Raw genomic sequence first — 18,189 nt, forward strand, 5'->3', positions numbered from 1 at the left:
CTCTTTAGGCCGAGAACCAATTTTACGCTGAGGCTTCGATTCGATGCTATGGGGTCACGTAGATTTATCTCTTCACATACTATATCAAGCTTTACGCCGTTTATTCCCACGAAACCGGGGGGAAATACGACATACGCTGGCATATATAAAGTCGCCAAACGCTAGCAGAACCATTATTGTTCTGTTCTTGGCATCGCCGTCGACTCTCATTGTGGAATCAAAACCCTGGTCTTACACATCAAGGCTCGATTTAGCTGCTCAATCGTTACTTGAGCCTCATATCAAACCCTTGATTAGCACACCAGCACATCTCCATCATGCCTCGAGATCCCCTTATTGGCCTCGTCGGAAAGCCCTCGGCTGGTAAGAGCTCTACGCTCAACAGCTTGACGGACGCCACATCCAAAGTTGGTTGGTAGAAAGACCCTGGCCAAAGCTGCCGCAACTTGGCGCTGATCGCAAGTTACATAGGCAACTTCCCGTATGCTTCGCCCTTGTTCTTAGTTTCCTCCATGCTTAACTATATGCGCTTCTGTAAGCTGGTATCTGTCGTGAGAGCTGACATGTACATTCAGATTCACCACGATTGATCCTCAGCGAGCTATTGGCTATCTTCAGATCGAGTGTGCTTGCACCCGTTTCAATGTATCAGACAGGTGCAGACCTAACTATGGTGCCTGCGTGGAGGGTCGCCGTTCTGTGCCTATCGAGCTTCTTGACGTTGCTGGTCTCGTTCCTGGTGCTCACGAAGGTCGTGGTTTGGGTAACAAGTTCCTTGATGACTTGCGCCACGCAGATGCCCTTATCCACGTTGTCGATGTTTCCGGTACCGTTGATGCGGAAGGTAAGGAGACAAGAGGCTATGACCCCTCCGTGGATATTGCATGGCTGCGCAGCGAGATTGTAGCTTGGGTTCTCGGCAATCTCATGCAAAAATGGGGGTCTATCCGAAGAAGACACCAAGCCATCAAGGCGACAGCCACAGAAACTTTGCAAGGACAGTTCTCTGGTTACGGATCAACATCAACTACTGTGAACCGTGCTTTGGACCGTTGTGGGCTCAAGGAACCTCTCGAGGATTGGTCGAACGAGACCGTCGAGATGGTTGTCAATGCCTTTATCGACGAGAAGTTTCCTACAGTTATCGCTCTCAACAAGATCGATCATCCGGATGCCGACAAGAACATCGCCAAGATCGCCAAGCAGCAGGATCCAAACACCATTGTACTATGCTCGGCAATCTCGGAAATCTTCTTGCGAAAGATGGCCAAGCAGGGTTACGTCAAGTATGTTGAAGGCAGCGAATTCGTCGACACGAAGGAGGATTTGATAGAGCAGGGCGATCCTACCGGGGGCGGCCTCAAAGACCTCGACGAGAAGAACCGCACCCGAATTGAAAACCTCAAGGACATGGTACTATATCGCTTTGGATCTACAGGCGTTGTACAAGTGCTGTCAAAAGCCGCCGACCTGCTTGGCCTTGTCCCTATATTCCCTGTCCGAAACACGTCCACCTTCAGCTCTGGCGCCTCAGAGTCCAAGTTTGTCTTCCGAGATTGCGTTCTTGTGAAGAAAGGGAGCACGGTTGGAGATGTGGTCCGAAAAGTTATGGGTGATGCACCTATTGCCTTTGTCGAAGGTGCTGGAAATATCCGAGTATCTGAAGACGATACTGTTGCTGTAGGCAAAAATGATGTTAGTCACGAACTCCCTCTTTACAATTTCTTTACTAACAAAACATTCACAGGTCCTATCTTTCAAGGTCGGAAGAGCCTAGACGGGTACGAATCCGCTTATCATAAAGACCTGGACTGTTAAAGGGGGGGGGTTGTCAGCGTCAGTATACCCAGACTTGGGTAGCAGAAAAGTTGACCTCTTAAGTCTTAGAGTATTTGCTCAGGGTATCAGAAAAAGTTGGCCGCTGGAAGCATAAGAGACGAAATTAGTAGATTAACTTATGCTACTTAGACTATGCTCTTTAGGCTATTTATTTTTGTAACCTAAGACTTAGGAGGTCAACTTTTCTGCTGCCTATTAGATAGTATTTGGTATTTATTACAGCTTTAAAGACGATAGTGCCTTCGGCTCCCCCAGCGTAAGCGGCCACTCTCGGGGTCTGTCTCCCCAGATCAGTTCGACTCCTTTTTTCCTCGTTGCCTCACGGAGTTTATCTCCCCAGTCGCCCAGAACAGTCTTTTGGTATATTTTCTGCAGGTGGGTAACCTTGAGGACAGCATCAACCATGGTGCAGAATTCGCGCTGGTCGTAATGCGATGAATTGATCTCGAGGACCTCAAGGTTAGGGAAGCTGGCTAGAAAACCCGGCAGATACATCTCGTCATCGGTCCTAGGGTACGCACGGAATCTGAACTCTGAGAGGCCAATGCATCTGATACCATGGTCTCCGAGAAGCCACGAGTGATCTTGAATGTGTTGAGTGCTGGCAGACCCTTCAGGGGCACCTTGATGGTCGAGAGGAAAGGCAATGTCCAAGGTGTGGAGCTTCTGGGCTGCGAGAGTGTCACCAAGCACCTTTCCAAGCTTCAGAGGAGGTATAATGGCTTGGCGAAGACGTAGGGAGCGCAGGTCTGTATACTGGCAGTTCTTATTGAACCCGTCTGTTGCAAGCATTCCCTGTTCTTGGTTCAGTGTCTCCAAAAGGACCATGAGACCAAGCGGGCCCTCGCGATCGACCCTCCATCGAAAGTCGAAGTCCATGTATTGTAGTATATGCCTACCTCGCTGCGAGGTAAGCTGCCGAACGGCTTGCACAGTATTCGCATCAGAAGTATCAGGCCCGTGTAGTGTAATTGCTCTCAATCTTGGCCAGTAGTCATCAAGTTCCGTATCTGTGGGAATCTCCATCGAGAGTTGCACGTCCCGCAGATAGAGTTGCTGCAGGCATGGTGTCTTTTGAGCTATCCGCCACTGTATTAAATTAGGCACGAATACTAGTTGTCGTCAATTCAAACTTACTGTGCTTAGTCGGAAGGGGCTCGATTTGGAAGACTCCTCAATGCGCAAGTACTTTAGGCTGGGTAAATTGGGGAACTGGAGATCATTGTATAAGCCAGACTGTGGCAAGCCGTTGATATACAAGCTCTGTAGACTATCGCTGGCATGTTGCAGGAGTGGACTCAAGATTTTGGGTTTTTGGATCAGAATTTCCTGAAGAGTGATATGGTTCAACTTCTTCAGGATGCCCTTTGTGTCCGGGATCGTCAGGTCTTCGTCGACACTGCCCTTGAGTTCAAGGCGCTCAAGGTTCTTTGATCCCTGTAAGATAATAAGAAGCTTTTGTTGAGTGAGTCTAAAGCGTGAGGCATCATCGATGATGATCTGACGGACATCCTTGCCCGAATAAGAAATCAATTTCTTGATCGACTTGATGCCAGGAGGACGGTTAATCGGGATTTTTTTAGTGAACATAAGAGTACGCCAAAGTCTCTCATTGCCGTGACCGGAGAGATACCGCCTCCATCCTTTGGATACACCGGTACATCGCACAAGAGTGGCGAAATCAAGGTAACTGAATATGCGCTGGATAATCTCTGGGGGGTTCTTCAATGGGTCTCGACGATAAAACCGAATATGCAACGGTTGTCTGGCGGTTTGGAGTTTCTAGGCACAGTTCAGTACGATCGCACTTTCTCTCGGCTTCAAAGGAAAGGTTGCCTACCTTGAACTTGGGCAATTCGGCTTGATGGTTGTTGTTCCCCGTCTCTATTCCTGCATTGTACACTTTCCAGGCAAACTCGTACTTTTTCTGGAGACGCAATATCTTACCAAGCCGCAAGTAACCCTGTTATGATAAGCATAGTGCAGTTTATGAGGTAAAAGATCTCTTACATCTGGTAGTCTTGGAGCAAGCTCTAGCATCCATTCGGCATCCTTTTGGGCCCGCTCAAGCTCCTTGATATCTTCAAATGTTGCAGCACGATAGTCGAGGGCTTGTATATGCAGCATGTTATCGCATTTGTTGAATGTCGTGCGAACTGTGCACTCGCAAGTATACATAGCCTCATTGAAGATTGAGCCACCTTCTGATGCCACTTTTTCGAAGTTCTTGCAGCTGCAGCGTGGGCGTTTGCCTTGCCGATTGCACGCACATAGCTGCATCGCCTTTTGGATGTAAGCAGTCAGTCAGTCGGCCTGGTTCCAAGTCTGCGTGCTTGATACATACTATGGTAAACTGCTTAAGAGCAGGCTTGAATTGTTGGGCACCGTATAGTCGGCGCCCTTCGGCAATCGCTGCCTCCTGTGTCTCAGTCATCTGAAGGTCATTACTCTGGGGGCGGTGCAGGACGAAGAATTGACGGCTGGGAGCATAGGAGACAAAATTATTAGGGCGACTTATGGTACTTAGACTAGGCTTCTTAGACTACTTGTTTTTATACTCTAAGACTTATATGATTGTGATCGCGACGCGACAGATCATGTGATTCAATCTACGCGGCCTATCCACCATAAGGCGACGCCCTGTAGCAACCGCTTCCTCCTGTGTCTCAAAAGTCATGACTGAGATGGATACTGAAGATAGTTTGTTCTAAAATTCTTGTTCCTAGAGCCTTTCTGTCAATTCGTATTCGTGAAATCATGGTGTTGAAATTTTTGGGAAACGCGTGTTTGTCAAGTGCAACTGGCCACAGCGTGTTACCCTACACCTCTGCGTTAACCTGGCAACTCTGACCATCATACCATTTGCAATAAAATTCAATATTATTTTCCGCGTAAATTAGATAATTAACATGAGGCACTCATCAGAAATGGAAAGGTCACAGATTGGTTAGGTGGTCATGGTAATGTCAAATAAAGGATTGAAGATATGATTATCACACCTGGACAAGGCATCTTATGTTATTGTGACAAGCCACCATGTGCCGTCGTGACAACGTGCCTGTTTTTAGTATTAAGTATTTGAAGGGTGCAGTGCTTGTGGTACTCGTGTTATCAACGTACCGCAAACAAGATAGAGATATAAGTTCCATTGTGGCTACCCTATTCCGAGCTGTCGGTTCCTTGTCTTGTGTTGCCATAATTATATGACGGTGCTATTAGCCACTCCCGATAGACACTCCAAGTTTACAAGTGATTCAACACGTCTACAGTAAACACTCTAGATATGGAAATAGATTATATAACCCTCGATACCAATCAGGAATTTGGTTCACCCATGCATCGAGGCAGAATCCACGAGGTTATACAACCCAAAAGAAGAACGATACCAGCCCGGACTGCTTTTAAGTGAATGATGGTCCAAATATATCACTCAACATGAGATGTTGAGTAACATATTGGGACAGCCATGACTTCATTCTTTTGCCTGCATATGTATTAGTCAATCATTGAAGATGGACAGTTGCTGCAATAAAGCCCCTGACACCATTGCTGACCCAACACTCCTCGCCGTGAACCAGAGTTTTGACATTGATCGTTTCCTCAAAAGCAAGCCCCCTAGTTTTGAATTAATAATTAGTCTTTTGTTGGCCATCAATCAACAATTAAACATACCTTTCCAATGCCCAGCGCCTGGAAGTCCCATCCTGACCACCACTACCTTCGTTCCAGCTGAAATGGGTTGCAACCGGTGGTGTGATCCATTGTCCGTTCCTCCAGAAATAAGGCGTGGTAAATGTGCCTTCCATAATAGATCCATCATCTTGGTCGATGACCAAGACTTCTGCAGGATCCGCGTATGTTATACCAGCACGTTGTCGGGCAGTGTCGTATATCTCTCTCTTTGTGGTTTTGAAGTGGGTATACTCGGACCTTGTGGTCGCAGGCCGATCGACCAGAAGGCTAAAAACCGTGGCCTTGCCGGGTTCGTCGTCAAGTAAAGCACGGGAAGGGGGCGGAAGTCGAGCTGGAAATAGATTCTGCAAGGGTATTTCGGGTATCTTGAGTTGCTCAACCTTGATATCGCCCTGTCGAGACACGACCAACTTTATTTTCAACGGTGTTTGCTGAGATGTTTCAACATTGTCTAAAACAAGTTGGGCTAGAGAGGAGAGACCATTATCACCCGATAATCTATCGATTGCGGGTTGCCATTTCCAATGTGTCGCTGCTCTGAGAAGTCGGTCGCGGTGGAAGTCGAGCATATACAAAGGAGAATCGTTCTCAAAGTTCCAGCTTGCATCACCGAGCCCGCTGCTTTTTATATGCTCAAGTCTCGGGTCGTACCTCATGGAAGTAAACAGAGAGAAATCGTCACACATTTTTTGCAGTTTAGGTTTCACGGTCAGCCGAATAACTCACTTTTAGCTTGGCTTAGAGAGTGTGTTGGAAGAAGAAGAAGAAGAGGAAAGAATGGGGTCACGGGATAATTCTCCTTAATGGGGTACAATTAGTCATTCGCTTACCCAAAGACGAGTGAAGTTGAAATATATCGAGTGCTCTCTGTAGTTTCTTGTAGTTGAGATGCCATGTTGGCTTTGGAGAGTAAAGTGACTGACTGACATATGCCGCCGATGTGTATCTGCCAAGTTCAAGTCTTGCATGGACCCTCAAGAGATCAAAGGGAACGCTCCTTCGAGCAGATTGCATATATGCACAGGTACAGCGTGTAATGTATTCATGCCTAAACACGCATTCGCTTGCTGCGTCTCCCCATAATTTCCATCATGAATGGAGTTTCTAGATCGATCTGGTATAATATCCATACGCACATACACATGTGCATACATATATTTGTAGGAGAGTGCCGAATCACGATAGAAGCCCCCGCTGCATATCACCTTATTATTCGCAGAAATTATCAGACCGCTAAACATGAGTGACAGGGGCCGCAAAGAGACCAAAGCAGTTGAAGCGAGCATCAAGGATCATAAACCCCTCGCATGCTCCCGTTCTTTGCCATGTATGCATGGGTGGATAGGCAGTACGTAGGCAGTTGAGCAATTGGATATGGATGAGGTGCACTGTGATAAAGAAGCAGGCCTACCTACTATGGAGTAGAGAGGCCTAATTATTAATGGATGGTTAATCTGATTTCCATACTGACCCCTCCGTCCGAGTGCCTCAGGCATAGACGTCATCTGCAGACCCATGGAACCTTTAGTTACCGATCATTAGACCATACCGAACGAGGCCAGATCCAACGGGCAGTGACATGGATGGGGAGGATCAAATCCATAGCGTCACTGCGAACATCGTGTTGAAACCAGTTCAGTTCACACACACATTATAGACTGCTAACCTGCCCAGGTACTGTATGCAGTTACGTAGACTGCTGAACTAAAAGTTGCAGGTGGTACTGATCGGAAAAACTTTCAGTGGACCCGGCCCGCGAAACCCCCACCACTGGCGCGCCAAAATTCGAACCACAGCCATCCCGTTCAGCTTTTTCTTGCGACGGGACCAAGGTTGAGCCAGCCCGCCCAGCCCGCCGCCGAAGCTACCACTAACCTACCACCTACCATTACACCACTACACTGCACTGATTTTTGGTTTTGCTTGATTGATACTGCGCCTCTACATCATCGGCTCCTCTCTCTAAGCTCCTTCAATCCCGCATCGACGGCTTCGCTTCCTCCCTCACCCTCTCGCCGATCCTCTTTATTAATTCATAGGCTTTGCAATGTCAGGTCCAACTCCGTCAATGGCTCCGGGCCAGCCAACTCTCGTCCCCGTCGACCCTTCTTCTGGTCTCTGGGAGCGGTTAACACACTGGGCGTCAGAGAACAAGACTGTCGTCTACACCATTGCTGGTGTCGGCATTGCTGTTACGGGTGCCGGTGTGATTTACTATCTCAATGACAACGTATGTCCCTCCTCCGCCCACTTGATGACGCCGTTCTTGATATTGTCGCCTACGATGCGGTTCAATGCTGAACCACAAACTTCCGTAACTATTGGCTAACTCTTTCACCCAAATCTATAGAGCGCCAAGGACACAACACCAAAGATTAGCAAGAAGGAGAGGAGAAAGCGAAAGGAAGCCGATCGCAAAGCTGACAAGGAAGCACCCTCAACCGGCCCCTCCCAATCCAAGCCTACTTCTGTTGAGATTGAGCCGGAGCTGCCCGACGTCGACGAGGAGTCAGTTTCCAGCCTTACTCAAGACCAGCGTGAAGATTACGCCGCCAAGTTGAAGCAGGCTGGCAACAAAGCCTACGGCGACAAGTCGTATAACAAAGCTATCGAACTTTACTCCAAGGCCATCCTCTGCAAGGCCGACCCTGTCTTCTACTCCAACCGAGCCGCCTGCCACAGTGCCATGAGCGAATGGGATCAGGTGATCGAGGATACTACCGCCGCCATCAACATGGACCCTGATTATGTCAAGGCCATCAACCGCCGCGCTACTGCGTATGAGCACCAGAAGAAGTACTCCGAGGCTCTCCTCGATTTTACAGCTTCATGTATCATCGATAACTTCAAGAGCGAGTCCACCGCCCAGGCTGTCGAGCGCCTCCTCAAGACTTTTGCCGAGCAAAAGGCCAAGGAGATGATGGCCTCCAGACCACCCAAGCTGCCCAGCCCCATCTTCGTTGGAAACTATCTTCAGAGCTTCCGCCCCAAGCCTCGCCCCGAAGGCCTCGAGGACTCAGAAGAGCTGGACCCTGATACTGGCAAGGGACAGGTGCAAATTGGTCTCCAAGCTTTGGAGAAGAAGACTGGCGACGGATACGAGGAGGCCCGACAAGCTTTCGAAAAGGCCCTGGAGCTCGGTGACCTGGGTGAGTACGAGGCACTTGCTTATAACATGAGAGGTACTTTCCGCACTTTGCTCGGTAACCACGCCGAGGCTACACAAGACTTCGACAAGAGCATCGAGCTTGACCCCTCGATGACGCAAAGTTACATCAAGCGCGCCAGCATCAGCCTGGAGCTTGGTGAGCCTGAAAAGGCCGAGGCCGAGTTCGCCAAGGCCCTCGAGCAGGACAAGAACGACCCTGATGTTTACTACCACCGTGCCCAGGCCCATTTCATCAAGGGCGACCTCGCCGATGCTCAGAAGGACTACCAGAAGTCGATCGATCTCGATAAGGACTTTATCTTCTCTCACATCCAACTCGGTGTCACCCAGTACAAGATGGGCTCGATCGCTTCGTCAATGGCTACTTTCCGACGATGCATTAAGAACTTCCCCAAGGTGCCCGATGTTTACAACTACTACGGAGAGCTGCTCCTTGACCAGGGTAACTTCTCCGAAGCCGTCGAGAAATTCGATACCGCCATGGAGATGGAGAAGCAAACCAAGCCCATGTCTATGAATGTCCTGCCCCTCATCAACAAGGCCTTGGCTCTCTTCCAGTGGAAGCAAGATTTCAAGGAGGCCGAGGCTCTCTGCAAGAAGGCTCTTATTAGTGAGTGATGTCAAAGCTAAACCAGTGCGAACAGATACTGACTGTTGAATAGTCGACCCCGAATGCGATATCGCCGTTGCTACCATGGCTCAGCTCCTCCTCCAGCAGAACAACGTTCCTGCTGCCCTCAAGTACTTCGAGCGTGCCGCTGAGCTTGCCCGAACCGAAGGCGAGATCGTGAATGCCTTGTCTTATGCTGAGGCCACCCGAACACAAGTCCAAGTTACGGAGAAGTACCCCAAGCTGGCAGCAAAGTTGGCAGGCGGTGCCGGACCTGGAGGCCTCCGCATGGGACCTCAATAAATGCGTATGAGACAAAAGATCAACGGCCAGAATGGCGTGTAAAGTGTACGAATTTGGAGCAGAAGAGAAAAAGGAAGGCGTTGAATTAGGATGGGATGCGGGACACGATCACACCACCCTCGAAGCCGTCTCGCCTCAACAACAAGTGAAGTCCAATGCAATGCTTTGCAGCTGGGAACTATAATGCACACATCTGAACCCTACTGTACCTGTATATAATAGCACTTCTCTCATCTCTTTGTTAGGCATATTGGGGATCTGCGAGGATGGGCGCAGGGCAGGTACTCAACAGGCTTGGAAATATATGGTGTATCGGAGGAAACAAGAAATCAAGTCGTTTCTTCGTCAATCTGTAAACTGCCATGTGCTCAAACAACTTATGCTCCAACCAGACTCATGAAAAAGGCCTGGTATCAAATCTTGTAGAATCTCTTCACTTATTCATGTATCCCAGAACCTTTTCTGGATCATGTTTCCACATAAATACATACAATGCTCCTCCCATGGGTTCGCCTGCCTCTTACTGCATTGCGCAGAGTTGGTAGGTAGTTGACCCTACAAGACAAGTAAAGATAAGTAAACACACCTAGGCCAAAAAATGACCAAGATAATAACCACCCCGAGAAACAGCTATAAAACCCCATTAACAACACACGGGTCTGGTGGCCAAAGCCCCAACCGTTTCCTCCACGCGCCTGCCAGAATGAGAGCCTCAGCGCTTGGGCGCTTCGAGGAGAGAATAGAAATTAAGTACGGGATGCGGTATACGGCAAAAAGAGATGTCGTATACGCTGATTTTGCGAGCGAAAAGAGAAAACAAGGCCCAAACGTCGTCGAGATATCTATGATCAAAAACACGTAACAAGCATAACATCGGGATCGTAGCTCGAAAAAAAAAATGAGAAGCGTCGAAGACAACGGCCTGGTCTTCTACTTGTTGTTGTTGGCTACACTGACACCGACACCAACGCCGACAGCAATGGCGATGATAATAAGTAGGACGACGAGGGCGCACCACCACTTGAGCTTGCGACGGTTCTGGGCGTGCTTCTTGGCAACTTCAACTTGCTCGTTACCTTTAATCATGTGCTCGTTAGTGTTCATCGCATTTGTTTCAGCGGCCTGAACAACGGGCTCCTGCTGCTCAACAATAGTGGCAAGCTCCTGGTAGAGGATGGCAAGCTCGGATAGAGTCTGCTCGATGCGCTGGAGCTCGCTGTGACGGGCGCGAACGTTACCAAGCACAGAGCTGGCATGTCCGGTGCGGTTCGTTCGCAGCTGCGAGAAATTATATGTCAGTGATGATGCCCAGGTGGAATATTTCAGCCTTGTTTGTCGAGATTACTTACAGCAGTTTGGAAGACACCCTCGTTACCCCAATCGGCATTGGCGGCTTCTTGAACCTCTTCCTCGGATGCATCGGGGTTGACGATACGGTACTGACGAGCAATCTGATCACGGTATCGTTGCTGATAATCGCGCTCGACGCTCTGGTACTTATCGAGCTCGGACTTGAAGAAGGTCCTGAGAGATTGCAACTGGGTGTTCTTAGTGGTGCGAGAGCTGTCATTGGTCTTTGCAAGGTCGCGCTCTAGTCCCTTGATCCCATCCTTGATGGCAGTGTTGCGAATCTGAGTCTGAGAGACATACTGCTCGAGCTCGTGGTTTGCGGACCCATCAGTGCTGCCGAGAGTTCGCGAATGGAGCACACCAATGTGATCGATGTCGGTGGTCAGACCCTTAATCTCATCGCGAAGCCTCTGCACGCGGTTCAGGAATTCCTGTTGTGAAAGACTCGAGCCAGCAGCAGGAGCTTGTTGCGAGTAATCTTGCATCTCATATTGATTGTTGCCATGGGCTGGCGCATCTTGCGCATATGGATTGGTCTGAATCGCAGCATCCGAGTCAGCACGACTGTGGTCAGTTTTTCAAGTGTCAAGGAACGCGCGTACCTGGCTGTAACCATGGGAGCTTTCCTGAGCCGGTCCCTGCTGGTAAGGGTTCTGGTTGTACTGATCGTAGGACATGATGAACAGTTATGCTCGGAGGATATAGCAATGGCGGGGGAATGATGTGATGATGGCAGAAGCAAAAACGACTAATAAAAGGCTGACCGGCAAAAGTGACGAGATGAAGCTACCCGACTGAGCTTTGATTGTCTTGGCTAGGACCAATATGTATGGGTCGGAATTGGATGATGTCCAGGTATCCAATCGGCGCCAGTGCCCAGTGGCGTCTTCACCCTTGACTTTTAGTGGAAGGTGCACGGGTCCTTCAGTGGAAGAACTCTGGAAACAACCGCTGTAGCGTGACGTAGGGAAGCTAGGTTCTTGGATCGGGAAAAAGCTTGATCTTCGTCGGCTGAGCAGGCAGGGATAGAAGCAAAACAAGGAGAAGGAAACAAAACACTCGCTTATTAAGATCGGCAATTAAGACGGTTTGACGACGATTCTTTGGGGGGAGAGGAAAAGGATGGAAGAGAAGACCTAAAATTATCCAGAGCCAATTTCTGATTGCGTGAGAATATGCGCAGCTTATGTACGAGGTTTTCCAATCGTTTAGTCTACCTTACCCCGGCAATTTCGGAGCACTGCCTACGCAAGTGGCGGGTTACTGTAAACACTAGACGCGAATGTGCAGTACAGGAATACTGGAGAGCGAACAGGGTCAGTCTTCAAAAGTAACCCTGGTCAAGGGCTTTTTCAATCGCTCATCCAATGTAACCCGTCTGACAGCGATTGCGGAGCTCCATAGCCCCTTCCTTGCCATGCAGGCTGAGCATTTTAGTAAGGTCAAGACGTGGATTTAAGACCAGATCGACAAGAATACATACTGACATGTGCCAGTCCTAGTTTAGCTTCTTGTCCGCCGGACATGCAGACATGTCCTTGTGGCTGAGCGGTTAAGGGTTCTATTCAAAAACTGCCAAGACAGGGGTTTGTTTGGTTTTAATGGTTTGAATTAACATTTAATATGACTTGGGTAGACTATGGTCACAACTCGAGGACCAGCGTTATGGTTATCCAGATGAAACAAAAGCTTTTGGGTTCTCAAGTGCCCTCTAGAGACAGTCTGACAAAGCCATGTCGATGCTCGTGTCTGCATGAATCCTCTTTGCTGCTCATCTTATTCAAGCGCTGATGTTGGCCAACACCAGCCAATGACCATCGTCCACTTTGGGAGTTTATTCAATCCTTCGACCATAAAATCATCACTAGTTGTTTAAAAGCCGTCGCCACCTAGTTTGATATTTTGCATTGAAACTCCAAACGCCGGTGTTCCGTTCAAGTTCTATTTTGCATCACCGTGTATTGTGACCATGACCACGGTGTGCTAACTTGCCCAAGAAGTTGAAGAGAACATGGAATCAAAGTTGTCACATCAACGTGTGACCAATCTCAAGCTCTGTGGTCCAGGTACCAAGAACAGTTGTATGGAAAGTTGGATATCTGGTTCGCCGCCCGTAATGATCTTACAGATAGTTCTTCTTCTTGGCGGTTCGTGTATATTGCGTGAGATGCCACTCGACGTCGCCGTCCTTATTTTCGAGGGTGCCACTTCGGATTTCGAATGGTCGCATCGTCATTCTTGGGCCGACCTCGGCCAATTCGACACTGTCATATCCTGTCCTCACGAAAACGTGGTGTCTGACTTCAATGCTATCCTCGATGTTCTTGAAAGTAACGACTCGGTTGCCAACTTTGTTCTTGCTCGTGATGGCTTCTCTAGGAGGAAAGACGTGCTTCAAGATCTTGACTATGCGCTCACCTAGACGACTAGTAAAGCCGTCGAAAATGAGATGGGGATAGGACTCGCTCACTGTTCCGCGCACGCTTCCAGGAATATCGTGACGGAGCACGACGTTGTGCAAAGAGAAGGAAACCGTTGGGCCATGAGGAAAGTGGGATAATGTCAAAGCGGTTGGTGTACCTCGATGCTCATGAAGCAGAATAACGTCGGAGAGGCCGGCTGACTGGGCAGAGCGCACCAGGTCAGGCAGGATGAGGTTTCCACGGTTAAGGCGAACAGCTGTGGGGAGAAGAAGTCTGATCTCCTTAGCGAAAGCTGCTAGTCTAGCGGAGGGATCTCGAGAGGTCGTCACAAGCACACGCGGGTCGACAATTCCAGAAAGCTGGGCATACTCGTCGTCGAGGTCAAGTTCTTCGTTGGTTGTGAGGTCAGGTCGGGATTCGTCGTACTGGTAGTCCTTGCGCAAAGACTTATCGTTGGCGATTGTAGGATCCAAAGGCTTGCCAGAAGCGAGGGACGACCTCAGCTTGGCTCGCTTCTCACTGATCTCGGCATCTCGCAGAAGAAGAGCTCGTCGGTATAGGTAGTCGCGCCTTTGGCGCGCTTGTTTGCGCTGCATAACCAATGTCAGTATTCATGGCTTGAATCGAAAAGAATCTCGGCTTAGCTTACAATCATGGTGTAAGATAGTATAAACTTGTTTGTAAAAGTAGGACCCTTCTCCAAAGATTGGCCGTCGATATGAAATTTCCTGGCCGCCACTACGAAAGTCTGGATAGAAAAAGTTCCTTATCGAACGGATCCGATAACAAAACCGCCTATCACGTGGGCGCAAAATGTCCCACTCACTTGTACCAAGCAAAGAGGGTCCAGCTGCTCACCTGGATATAATTCCTGGTTCACTAGAAGCCACAATTTCCTGAAGCCAAATTCTGTGACGTGCTTTCCGTGATATTCTGTGCTACTCATTGATTCCGCTTGACTACGGGAGTATTTCTCGCAGCCTGGCCTACTTCTGTTCCGGCGCATTTGTTCCCGCGATGATGTGAGCCTTACCAGCGACTTACAACTCCCAATCACTTTCGCAATTCGACCCGAGCCGCCCCAAAAGCCTCCCAGACGGATCTCTTCGAAAGAACAATAGCTGTAGGTGAGTCGCACTCGCTTTTGGTTTCATTTAGCAGTCCGGGTCTTGCCCAAATCCACTGCATCATCACTGCCCTATCTTGTTCAACGCGGGGATTCAGACGTTGATAAGTCTCCTTGCAGGAAAACCCTACGAGCCACCACCAAACTCCACACAACACCAATATGGAGGGCGCCTTCACCCATGTTGGGAATCATCTGATATCCGATTCCGCTGCTGCTATCAAGGCAGGAGCCGATGATCTTTCTACAATCGACCCCGACGAGAGCTTACTCTATGCCAAATACGGAGATCGAAACGGCCGCCGCCGAGCTGACGATGACGACAACCAAACTGAAGTATTTGAGGAAGACGATAACGATAGTCTAAACAGCGTTCCGGTTGATGGACTGAACGGACTCAAGCTCAAGGGCAAAGAAGAGGAGAAGGAGCTTCCGGCTCACGCATGCGCGTAGGTTGACTGCTTGGGCACCTTGTTCCTTGGCATTTGCTAACATATGGTTAGATACTGCGGCATTCACTCTCCAGGATGTGTCGTTAAATGTCTCACATGCAATAAATGGTTTTGCAGTGCGAGAGGCAATGGTACTTCGACCCACATCGTGAACCACCTCGTTCGAGCTCGCCACAAGGAAGTTCAGCTTCACCCAGAGTCTACCCTCGGCGATACCGTTTTGGAATGCTACAATTGTGGAACAAAGAATGCTTTCCTTTTGGGTTTCATCCCAGCAAAGTCCGATACTGTTGTTGTCCTTCTCTGCCGACAGCCTTGTGCCGCCAACACCTCGAACAAGGACATGAACTGGGATACATCACGATGGCAACCACTGATCGAAGAGCGAGCCTTTCTACCATGGCTGGTTGCGACGCCATCAGACTCCGAGCAACTTAGAGCCCGTCACCTTACACCGAACATGATTGCCAAACTAGAGGAGATGTGGAAGATTGAGCCCAAAGCGACAGTGGTTGACCTTGAAAAGGCAGCCAGTATTGATGACGATCCCCAGCCTGTCCTATTGAACTACGATGATCCCTACCACTATCAGAACATCTTCGGTCCATTGGTTAAGATGGAATCCGACTACGACAAGAAATTGAAGGAAGCACAATCTGAAGATGGACTCTTGGTTCGTTGGGACTACGGTCTGAACAACAAGCATCTTGTGAGCTTCAATCTTCACAAGATTGAGTCCGGCGACGTAAAGCTTGCTGTCGGTGACGAGATGCGCCTACGATACAAAGGCGAGCTACGATCTCCTTGGGAAGGAGTCGGCTATGTTATTAAGATCCCGAACAACCAGTCTGACGAAGTTACGCTTGAGTTGCGCAAGACTGGAAACGAGAAGCTCGTTCCCACCGACCTGTCTCACAACTTTTCGGCCGATTATGTCTGGAAAGCGACATCCTATGACCGTATGCAACTGGCCATGAAAACCTTCGCTGTCGATGACATGAGTGTATCTGGTTACATCTTCCACACTCTGCTGGGTCACGAGGTTCAGCTACAAGTTATGAAGACGAACCTGCCTAAGAAGTGGTCTGCTCCTGGTCTTCCTGATCTCAACCCTAGCCAAGTCGGCGCGATAAAAGCAGTTCTGCAGAAGCCCCTTAGCTTGATCCAAGGACCTCCCGGAACCGGTAAGACTGTAACCTCTGCCACCATTATCTACCATCTAGCCAAGATGAGTGGAAACCAGGTTCTAGTCTGCGCACCCTCCAACGTCGCTGTGGATCAGCTTTGCGAACGCGTCCACCGCACTGGGCTCAAGGTGGTCCGCCTCACAGCCAAATCTCGTGAGGATGTCGAATCATCTGTCAGTTTCTTGGCTCTCCATGAACAGGTCCGCATGTCAGAGCACAACAGCGAGCTTGTCAAGCTATCGCAGCTCAAGAACGAGCTGGGTGAGCTTTCAAGTCAGGATGAGAAAAAGTACAAGCAACTCACCAAGATTGCCGAACGTGACATTCTCAACAATGCCGACGTTGTTTGCTGCACTTGTGTGGGTGCCGGTGATCCCCGCCTGTCGAAGATGAAGTTCAGAAACGTCCTGATCGACGAGTCAACTCAATCAGCAGAGCCTGAGTGCATGATCCCCCTTGTTCTTGGATGCAAGCAAGTTGTCCTTGTGGGTGATCATAAGCAACTCGGCCCTGTCATCATGAACAAGAAGGCTGCCAAGGCCGGTCTTAACCAGTCACTTTTTGAGCGCTTGGTCAATCTGAAGCTTTCCCCGATCCGACTGAATATCCAGTACCGTATGCACCCTTGCCTTTCTGAATTTCCCTCCAATATGTTTTACGACGGTAGTCTGCAGAATGGTGTCACCCACGAAAACCGCTTGCGCAAGGATGTCGACTTTCCTTGGCCAGTCGGTGAAATGCCCATGATGTTCTGGTCTAATTTGGGCCACGAAGAAATTTCTGCCTCGGGAACATCGTATCTCAACCGCACGGAAGCATCCAACGTTGAGAAAGCAGTCACTCGCTTCTTCAAGGCCGGGGTGAAGCCTGCTGATATTGGTGTCATTACCCCATACGAAGGTCAACGAAGCTACATCGTGACTACTATGCAAAACTCGGGAACTTATAAGAAGGAGTACTACAAGGAGGTAGAGGTCGCTTCGGTTGATGCTTTCCAGGGCCGTGAGAAGGATTTTATTGTCCTCTCATGTGTCCGATCCAACGATAACCAGGGTATTGGTTTCTTGTCGGACCCCCGCCGTCTCAACGTGGCCTTGACCCGAGCTAAATACGGTCTTGTCATTCTTGGCAATCCCAAGGTTCTGTCCAAGCACGAGCTCTGGCACAACTTGCTTGTTCATTTCAAAGATCGCAAGTGCTTCGTCGAAGGCCCTTTGACCAACCTCCAGGCATGTCTGCTTCAGTTCAGTCGCCCCAAAGTTAGTTTCCGCCAGAAGAACCAGCAGCCGCAGTTCGGAGCTGGGAGCTACTCTAACGGAGGACGTTTCAACCCGCCTCCTTCGGGTCGGGACTTCGATTTGGGCTCCATGGTGTCGTACATCCCCGATGATGTATCTTCTGTTCACGGTTCTGCGTTTGGCGGCGCTTCCCTCAACAGCGCCTTCCCCCCCATGTTCTCGAGCTTCACACCAGACCAGTGGCCTGGTCTACCAGGTGTAGCTGCTCCTGGCCGAGGAGGCAAGAGCCGTGGCCGTGCCACTGAAAGCATTGCGGGCGAAAGCGTGGCCAATTCCGAGTATACGGACGCATCTTCAAGTGTGATTGGCGGCAAGGGAGTAGGGCAAGGCGGCGTCAGTCTTGGAGCAGGACTTCATGATGCTGTCACGGGCATGCGACCTGTCTCGTATAGTCAAAGCGACCGCCTCAAGCAGTACGTCGAAAGCAGTGGACGCATGGTTCCCGGTAGCGGCTATGGACGACGTTTTGATGACGATGAGAAGAGTGTCAGCACGGCATTCCACAGCCAGATTGGAGGAGGTTACGATTGAAGGAACAAATGAGCGCTATGGGTAGATGATTCCAATTTTGCATCCCACGGGCTCTGCTGCACGTTTTGCCGCCACAGGTGGAGGGCAAATCGTCGTTCCCTTCGGAAGCCTTTCAGCAAGGCCTACGCGGTCAAGTCCCGCCCCTCTTTGCGGACACCGTGCCGTGTCCCAACTGTTGGACGACGCCCGGCTAGGTTACAAGCCAGGT

The 18,189-nt window shown here is 49.6% G+C and overlaps 7 protein-coding genes across 7 annotated transcripts; 3 read left to right on the forward strand and 4 right to left on the reverse strand.

Moving 5' to 3' along the window:
* Positions 1–317: 317 nt before the first annotated feature.
* FGSG_09924 (uncharacterized protein) lies at positions 318–1,847 on the forward strand (the record flags this gene model as incomplete). Its single annotated transcript, XM_011320529.1, has 4 exons — positions 318–344; positions 420–481; positions 576–1,695; positions 1,748–1,847. The coding sequence occupies 4 exons, from the start codon at positions 318–320 to the stop codon at positions 1,775–1,777; spliced, it is 1,239 nt and encodes a 412-aa protein (XP_011318831.1). The 3' UTR covers positions 1,778–1,847.
* Positions 1,848–2,961: 1,114 nt separating this feature from the next.
* On the reverse strand, positions 2,962–4,273 carry FGSG_09925 (uncharacterized protein; the record flags this gene model as incomplete). Its single annotated transcript, XM_011320530.1, has 4 exons — positions 2,962–3,621; positions 3,680–3,802; positions 3,850–4,113; positions 4,184–4,273. 4 exons carry the CDS (start codon positions 4,271–4,273, stop codon positions 2,962–2,964), a joined length of 1,137 nt encoding a protein of 378 aa, XP_011318832.1.
* Positions 4,274–5,329: 1,056 nt separating this feature from the next.
* FGSG_09926 (uncharacterized protein) lies at positions 5,330–6,270 on the reverse strand. Its single transcript, XM_011320531.1, has 2 exons — positions 5,512–6,270; positions 5,330–5,454 (listed from the first exon to the last, which is right to left on the reverse strand). Exons 1-2 carry the CDS (start codon positions 6,216–6,218, stop codon positions 5,343–5,345), a joined length of 819 nt encoding a protein of 272 aa, XP_011318833.1. The 5' UTR covers positions 6,219–6,270; the 3' UTR covers positions 5,330–5,342.
* A 1,181-nt stretch (positions 6,271–7,451) lies between these two features.
* Positions 7,452–9,958, forward strand: FGSG_09927 (import receptor). Its single transcript, XM_011320532.1, has 3 exons — positions 7,452–7,762; positions 7,883–9,311; positions 9,364–9,958. The coding sequence occupies exons 1-3, from the start codon at positions 7,580–7,582 to the stop codon at positions 9,612–9,614; spliced, it is 1,863 nt and encodes a 620-aa protein (XP_011318834.1). The 5' UTR covers positions 7,452–7,579; the 3' UTR covers positions 9,615–9,958.
* A 76-nt stretch (positions 9,959–10,034) lies between these two features.
* On the reverse strand, positions 10,035–11,729 carry FGSG_09928 (uncharacterized protein). Its single transcript, XM_011320533.1, has 3 exons — positions 11,567–11,729; positions 10,964–11,500; positions 10,035–10,892 (listed from the first exon to the last, which is right to left on the reverse strand). The coding sequence occupies exons 1-3, from the start codon at positions 11,639–11,641 to the stop codon at positions 10,545–10,547; spliced, it is 960 nt and encodes a 319-aa protein (XP_011318835.1). The 5' UTR covers positions 11,642–11,729; the 3' UTR covers positions 10,035–10,544.
* Positions 11,730–13,086: 1,357 nt separating this feature from the next.
* Positions 13,087–14,042, reverse strand: FGSG_09929 (U3 small nucleolar ribonucleoprotein IMP4; the record flags this gene model as incomplete). Its single annotated transcript, XM_011320534.1, has 2 exons — positions 13,087–13,977; positions 14,037–14,042. The coding sequence occupies 2 exons, from the start codon at positions 14,040–14,042 to the stop codon at positions 13,087–13,089; spliced, it is 897 nt and encodes a 298-aa protein (XP_011318836.1).
* A 633-nt stretch (positions 14,043–14,675) lies between these two features.
* On the forward strand, positions 14,676–17,981 carry FGSG_09930 (ATP-dependent helicase NAM7; the record flags this gene model as incomplete). Its single annotated transcript, XM_011320535.1, has 2 exons — positions 14,676–14,962; positions 15,017–17,981. 2 exons carry the CDS (start codon positions 14,676–14,678, stop codon positions 17,979–17,981), a joined length of 3,252 nt encoding a protein of 1,083 aa, XP_011318837.1.
* Positions 17,982–18,189: the final 208 nt, after the last annotated feature.

The sequence above is a fragment of the Fusarium graminearum genome, chromosome 1 (assembly GCF_000240135.3).
Source record: "Fusarium graminearum PH-1 chromosome 1, whole genome shotgun sequence".
Taxonomy (NCBI): Eukaryota; Fungi; Ascomycota; class Sordariomycetes; order Hypocreales; family Nectriaceae; genus Fusarium; species Fusarium graminearum.

Bases quoted from the DNA above. Each gene is read 5' to 3' on its own strand.
- FGSG_09926 (XM_011320531.1), bottom strand. From the start codon at position 6,218: ATGTGTGACGATTTCTCTCTGTTTACTTCCATGAGGTACGACCCGAGA. The intron at 5,455-5,511 runs GTATGTTTAATT...ATTCAAAACTAG, and splicing joins AGGCGCTGGGCATTGGAAAG to GGGGCTTGCTTTTGAGGAAA.
- FGSG_09927 (XM_011320532.1), top strand. From the start codon at position 7,580: ATGTCAGGTCCAACTCCGTCAATGGCTCCGGGCCAGCCAACTCTCGTC. The intron at 7,763-7,882 runs GTATGTCCCTCC...CCAAATCTATAG, and splicing joins TTTACTATCTCAATGACAAC to AGCGCCAAGGACACAACACC. The intron at 9,312-9,363 runs GTGAGTGATGTC...ACTGTTGAATAG, and splicing joins CTGCAAGAAGGCTCTTATTA to TCGACCCCGAATGCGATATC.
- FGSG_09928 (XM_011320533.1), bottom strand. From the start codon at position 11,641: ATGTCCTACGATCAGTACAACCAGAACCCTTACCAGCAGGGACCGGCT. The intron at 11,501-11,566 runs GTACGCGCGTTC...GCTGCGATTCAG, and splicing joins GCTCCCATGGTTACAGCCAG to ACCAATCCATATGCGCAAGA. The intron at 10,893-10,963 runs GTAAGTAATCTC...AATTTCTCGCAG, and splicing joins AGGGTGTCTTCCAAACTGCT to CTGCGAACGAACCGCACCGG.